Genomic DNA, 7292 nt, shown 5'->3' on the forward strand with positions numbered 1-7292 from the left:
AATTTTACTTGTATGGAAGAATTGTGCGGTCAATCAAGACTTTAATTAAATAGTAAATTTGTGTATAAGATGGATATTATATTTGATGGGCGTGGAAGTGACTTCTATGTAAGATCGAGATGCATGGCGATTAGACTTGGCAAAAAGTGGACTGAATTCGTAAATTCGATTCAATTCAATCCGAAAAAATAGGGTTAGGGTCTCATATTTAACTACTCGAATGTGAAAATGACTCGATCCGACAAAAAAAAAAAAACTGGATTAGGTTGGGTTGGGTCATGGGTCAACCTGCTGATTCGATTGTCAAGTCTAATTGGAATTATTTATGCATTGCTAGAAGTTTCCATTCCTTAATTTTTTCAATTTAGTCTTTACTTTTTATTGTTTACTCTTTAATTGTTAAATGTTCAAGTTTTTTATTTTATATTTGGAATTTTAAGGTTAATTATTTTAATTTTAACATTTTTCTTGTAATTTTTCTTTATTTTTTTTAATTTCATTTATTTTTTGGAATGACCCGAATTGACACATGGGTCAACCCTAACCCGAACATTTAGGGTTAGGGTCTAGCATTTGACAACCCAACCCGAAGTACCTTGACCCACCCCAAATCCGACCCGCCCATCCCAATTGCCAGGTCTAATGGCGACGTCGATCCTCGACAAAGGATGCCCACGGTTTGGGTAATCTAACCGTGGGGCATTTTTTGTAACTAAGTCGGTAGTATTGGTTTTTGGAAAATTGGTAGTTGAAATCGAATTGAAACTAATTGGTTAATTGGTTTAATTAATCGTCGGTTCGGTTTGTCAGTTTTTTGGTTTTTTAATTTTTATAATATATATTATAAAAATATATATGAATATATGATAAAAATTATAAATATATATATAAATATTATATTTTAAATCATAAATAATATATCATATATTATAAATATATATTTTTATATAATGTATATTTATTAATTTATAATATATAAAAATATTATATATATATATATAATATAGAAATATATATATATATCAATTGGTTCAATTAACCGCCAATTTTTTATATTGATTAATCGAAACCAAATCAGTACCTTCAATTTTTCAAAAACATCAAACCGACCAATTTAATTAACTGATTTTTCGGTTTGATTTCGATCGATTCGATTTTTCATTTTTCATTTTGCATTTTGCTCACCCCTATCCTCGGCTGATCAGCAATAAATACCTAAGACATCATCGCCACCCATTCAGATACCATGATGACTAACGAAGAGCAATTTGGCCTACGACCGAGCTGAGTTGAATAAGCAAAAAAGCACACCCTGCTAAGCCGAGCTGGCATTAGTAAAAATACGTAACATTTGCCCACTTTATCAGCTTGTGGGCCTTGGGCTTTCCTTACGTGCAGGTGTCCTATCCGTCACCACTACATTTAAGTTGGCATGAGCATCCTCAACCTATATAAAGCTAAAATCCAATAGGGACATTTGCATTTACTATCTTTTTATTACATCTCCCTCTTCCATATCCGAGCTTGGTCTGAACAACCTAGAGGCTTTTGATCATCATCAATATTCATTTTTTTAATCTCTAATAATAAAAGACCAAAAAATCAAATAGTGCAAGAATAAGTAGAAAATTAAAAAAAAAAACTAAAGATATAAGTGGACAGTATAGAATCAAATTTAAATTTTATAATTTGTACGAAAATTAAGGCAAATATTTAATTTATACTAATATAAATATATGTATTTATAATATATATTATAAATATAAAAAACCAAAAAGTCAAAAAAACTTAGTTGATCAACAAACGAACCGATCAACCAATTAATCAATTGATTCGGTTTGGGACAGTGCAAAAACTGAAGAATCAGTTTGATTTCAAAATTATACCCATGGTTCGGTTAGCCAAACCGTGAACCACTACCCAATGTTGGTCGGTCGCTTGAGTGTATACTGAGTACTGACCTACATTCTATGCTTGTCAGCCCAAAATTTTACCATTGCCTATACTCATAATATAAGAAAATAATTATCAAAAGCATGGTTTTTAAAATTGGACCAGAAAAACTGGGAATCGGTCATTTGACCGGTTTCATTTTTTCTCTAAAATCGTTAATTTTGATCAACAAATTACTGAATCGGCCGATTAATCATTTAAATCATTCGAACGATTTTAACCATTTTTTAATTTTTTATATTTTTATCAAAACGAACTGATTGTTTGGGTTGAATGGTCAAACCATTTGAACCAGTAACCGCACCCCTGACCGATTCGATTTTAAAAACCATGATCAAAAGCTTATCCATCGATATTTGCCTTTAATTCAATGTAGGTCCTAAAAGTTGAATACAAATTTCATGAATATATGGCTAATACCAAGGATTTCAAACTCTCATTAACCCGAACTGTCCAAAAACCCAGTCAATGTATTGGTTCCGTTACATTTACAACACACACAAAAAAAAAGTATTGGTTTCGTTTCACCCTCAAACAACTAGTTTTACAAAAACTAATGGATTGGTCAATGACTTGCTGACCTGGGCCGGCCGACCCGGACAATGATTTTCATGCCAAAAATTTATTTGAATACCTTTTTATTTTTTAAAACATTACCAATTGTTAGGACCAGAGGATCGAACCATTGACCTAAAAACCGATGATCAAATCGGTTCCAATTGTATTCCGATTTTTAATGCATTTGGTTAATACTTGGTCGCACACGTTTGGCCCTTATTAAATAATAAATATTTAATAAGCTTCGCTTTTAAACCTTTGGCCCTTTTAGTGAAACTTCGTTTCCTTGCTATTTTTGTAAAAACAAAATTGGAGGGTTGGAAACAAAGTTTCACAGTAAAGGGGCAGAAATAATAGTTGAAATGTTTTAATCAAAAGTATTTCTTAATTACAGATTTTATTAATCACCTAGATGTCTTTGTTTAGGTGGGTAAGTCCCACAGACCCGTGTACCTGTCCATGTAACTTATCCAATTGTCCAAATATAAAACAAAGAGAACACAACTGTTACGACTTACAAAAGTTTCTTGTTGTCTTTCGGCCCACATTCCATGACCCGACCCATTTAATAGTGGAGTCAGGGTGGACCTCCATACTCTCAGTGGATGGACAACTGGCAAAATTGTGGGCCCCCATGTGGGTTTCTGACTTTCTGGTTATGTGTGCCTGGGCCGAAGCCTCTTGCATTGCCCCGATTACTTTCCAAGCAAAACCCGAATACATGACCATAGATTTTATGCAAACCTGTGCACATGTCCATAGACTGATGATAAGACTCACTTCTGCTCAGACACACAAAAAAAGGGGCAATTCTGCTATTTCCGGCATGCGGTGTCTTTATTTATATTATCGTCGATTCATCCGCGTCTGAACTCGATTCTCCAGCAATACAAAACAAAATGAGCACTTGAGCAGCTAATGCTCTTACGCTCACTTCTTCGAATGAGTTACAGAAAAATTATGGCTTCTTCATCCTCATCTTTCTTCTTTTTTCTCCTTTCTCTGCTCTCTTTCTTCTCCTTCATTTGTTCATTACCAGATGTCAAAACCACCACCATTACAATCCCTCTCTCACGATTCAAGAACAACCCATCTCCAGATCCATTGCACAAGCTCACCCATCTCGTTTCTGCCTCTTTAACCAGAGCCAAACATATAAAAAATCCACCAGAAAGCCATCCCACCAAAACCCCTCTTTTCCCCCGCAGCTATGGAGGCTACTCCATTCCGCTCAGCTTCGGCACTCCTCCTCAGACAATCCCCTTTATCATGGACACAGGTAGTGATCTTGTCTGGTTCCCCTGTACCCATCGCTATATCTGCAAGAACTGTACTTTCCCGAACCAGAACCTCACAACTGACCCAATTTTCATCCCTAAAGCATCCTCCACGGCGAAGATTGTAGGCTGTAGAAACCCGAAATGTGGTTGGATTCACGACCCAGACGCTCAATCCAGATGCATGGACTGTGACCCCAATTCGAGTAACTGCACACAGATCTGTCCGCCTTACGCTATTGTCTACGGTTCGGGTTCAACGGCCGGGCTTCTCCTCTCTGAAACACTCGATTTTCCTGAGATAAAGATACCCAATTTTGTCGTCGGATGTTCACTTTTCTCCTCCCGTCAACCCTCCGGAATCGCCGGCTTCGGCCGTGGGTCACCCTCGTTACCTTCCCAGCTCGGTCTAAAGAGATTCTCTTACTGTCTCGTCTCTCACCGTTTCGACGACACCACCGAAAGCACCTCGCTTAATCTGTACGGTGGGTCATATTCCGGCGACCATAAGACCAAGGGCCTTAGCTATACCCCGTTTCTGAAAAACCCAGCCACCGGGAGACACGCATTCTCCGTCTACTACTACATCGGCCTTCGAAAAATCACCGTCGGCGGCAAACGCGTCAAAATCCCGTACCACTATCTAGCCATGGGTTCGGATGGCAACGGAGGAGCAATAATAGATTCCGGCTCGACGTTCACGTTCATGGAGAAGCGGGTGTTCGACCTGGTCGCACGTGAATTCGAGAACCAGGTATCGCATTACAGCAGAGCTTCGGATGTGGAAACCATTACCGGGTTGCGCCCCTGTTTCAACGTATCGGACGAGAAGACATTGTCGTTGCCGGAGCTGGTCTTCCACTTCAAGGGAGGTGCGAAGATGGCTCTACCGTTGCCGAATTACTACTCCATCTTCAGTGCCGACGGCGTGGTTTGCTTGACCATCGTGACGGACGGCGTTATCCCCGATACGGATGTATCGGGTGGACCATCGATCATATTAGGGAACTACCAGCAGCAGAATTTCTACGTTGAGTACGATTTGGAGAACGATAGATTAGGGTTTCGGGAACAGATTTGCTGAGTATCGGACGATGCCGGCTATGGCTGGATCCCGATAACGTTACGTTACGTCATTTTATTTTATCTGAACTAATCTGATACAGGTATTGTAACTATTAATTTTTTAAATGAATAAGGATGGTTACGTTGGATTCTAATGTGACGGTTGAGAGCTCGTGCTTAGGTAGACATGTGCTTTTGTGATACCGTAAGGAAATTAATGGGCGGCTTGGCGCATGGCGCTTTTTCCCGTAAAAGGAGGTTGTGACTTGTGAGTGTGAACTGTCCAAAATGTGAATTGTGTGATCTTTGAATTGAAAATGGTAGTCACTGAGTGGATTCCAATCCAACGGTTTTGGGTTTCCTTCGGTGGGAAAAATGGTAGTCACTGAGTGCACAGAAACATTCCTCATGTTGAGAAGCGTTGGCGTCAGGCCTTCAAGTGGACATGGCCCATCATGGATTAGGTCCATTACAGATACAACGCATTGTACGTCGTATGTATATGTATGTAGAGGTTGAATTATTGATCCTCTGGCTATTTTCGATAACTACCGACCATACGATGAGAATTATAGAGATTCGCTCTCTCTCTCTCTCTCTCTCTCTCTCTCTCACTATGGATAAGGGTTTTGTAATGGTACCAAGTGGGGTATTTGTTCTATCACATGATGGCATTATGTGGGCTATCAAGAACCAACAGGGCCATAAGGGGGACGCTGTCTGCACTTGGCCATGAATTGTTCACTTTCACAAGTGGCCAACAAAAAGATTTGCCACGTGGCAATGGCTTCCGTGCTGAAATAAATTGCCTGAATTCTTATTTCTTACTTAAAAGGCTTTAAAATGATAGTTTAAGGAATTTTCTTGCCTTGTAATGATACCATAGGAGTGAATAAAAGATTATGGTTAGATAGAAGATTAGTTTATTAAGACTTTCACCAAAAGTTTTGCACAAATCATTTACAGGACAATAATCAAACCATTAAAATCAAAGAAACTCCAAATTTGCGCAATGAATCCCGCAGATTGGTTCGGGTTGAGGTCAACTGTAAGTATGTGTTAAAACTTCATTCTTGAGTTCTTGACCCAAACCCAACCCCCCACTGTTCAACCCCGAAAACCTCATCTGACATTATTTGATTGTTTTGGATTTAGATGATTCATTTACATAATTGGATTATATTTGGATTTTCGAATTTAAGCGTTTAATAATTGAATCGGATTCAAATGTTGTTGAGTAAAACGAATTATTGGTGGGTCAGTTGGTAGGATTTTTGACTCATTCCAGAAGAGGTCGGAGTATGAAAATGATATATAGACGTCTTGTTATAGACTTAGTAATATGATTGACATTTTTCAACCCGATATAACTAACCCGATCTTCAACAGAACCAAACCCAACCTTAATGATTTTTGAGGTTAAGTTTCACCCCTGCATTTGACATTCTTAGGACTAATCTTCTTTTCGCAGTTAAAATGCCAAATGCAGCCTAATAACCCCTCCTTAATTTTAATCTCACGGGGATGAGCTCTTTTGCACAAATGTTCTGTGTCTTTAAGCTATAACACTAGTGTTGTTGGTGTGATTCCTCATATTTTTGCAAAGCACAACAAATAGACAGGTGGCGTAACCTTATATACACTTGAAAAGGCATTATATACGAGTATGAGACCAACCTAAGGCATCAAAAGATTCGCGAACATGGGTTCTTTAATTGCTTATTGCTTTCTCTTTTTCTTGCTTTGGATGAATGCGGCGTTGAAAGATAATAATCTTAAACCAAGTTTCGAGATTATGATGGTGGATAGATGCAATATGGCAATTTGAAATTTTCGGGTATGATCATTGAGTAACAACGCTTTTCTTTGCCTAAATAAAAGGACTCGCATGGAAAGTCGGTTGGGCCTTGGCACTAAATTAAAAAAGCAAACTCACTATGAGAGTGGAAAAGCTCAATTATGAGTCTGTGATTGCAGAAGTTGGAAGGTTTCAAGCCATGTGAGCTTGGCTGTATCAAAAGGAGTTGGCGAAGCAAGTAGATGTATATATATTCTATCTATTTAAAACGCAGTTGTCCATGACAGTTTATTCTTTTTCCTTTCTATATTGTTTTTCGACCCATTGGAGTTTTGTGGTATTTCTGAATATTAAAAAATAGAAAAGAATCAAACATGGGATTATTTATATTCACCCACAATTAAAATTTAATTTCCCTATAGGGAGTGATTAAAATTCAATTAAAATTATATAGGGAGTGATTATTATATAACATGGAGAGAGAGAGAGAGAGAGAATGGTGGTTGTCAGTGCATGAGAATGAGACAATTGATGAGGGGCTAAAGGTCCGATCTTGTACTTGTGAGCTGGATTTTTTGTTATGGCATACATGAATGTGGGATCCTATGAGGCTTGAATATGACACTTGCCTTGAGCTAGTT

At 38.0% G+C, this 7292-nt stretch overlaps 1 protein-coding gene across 1 annotated transcript; it reads left to right on the top strand.

The window, feature by feature from the left end:
- Positions 1-3262: 3262 nt before the first annotated feature.
- LOC104589933 (putative aspartyl protease At4g16563) lies at positions 3263-5008 on the top strand. The gene has a single exon (XM_010248416.3). The coding sequence runs from the start codon at positions 3430-3432 to the stop codon at positions 4870-4872; it is 1443 nt and encodes a 480-aa protein (XP_010246718.1). The 5' UTR covers positions 3263-3429; the 3' UTR covers positions 4873-5008.
- Positions 5009-7292: the final 2284 nt, after the last annotated feature.

Source organism: Nelumbo nucifera, chromosome 6, assembly GCF_055504915.1.
Source record: "Nelumbo nucifera cultivar China Antique chromosome 6, China Antique-T2T, whole genome shotgun sequence".
Classification (NCBI taxonomy): domain Eukaryota; kingdom Viridiplantae; phylum Streptophyta; class Magnoliopsida; order Proteales; family Nelumbonaceae; genus Nelumbo; species Nelumbo nucifera.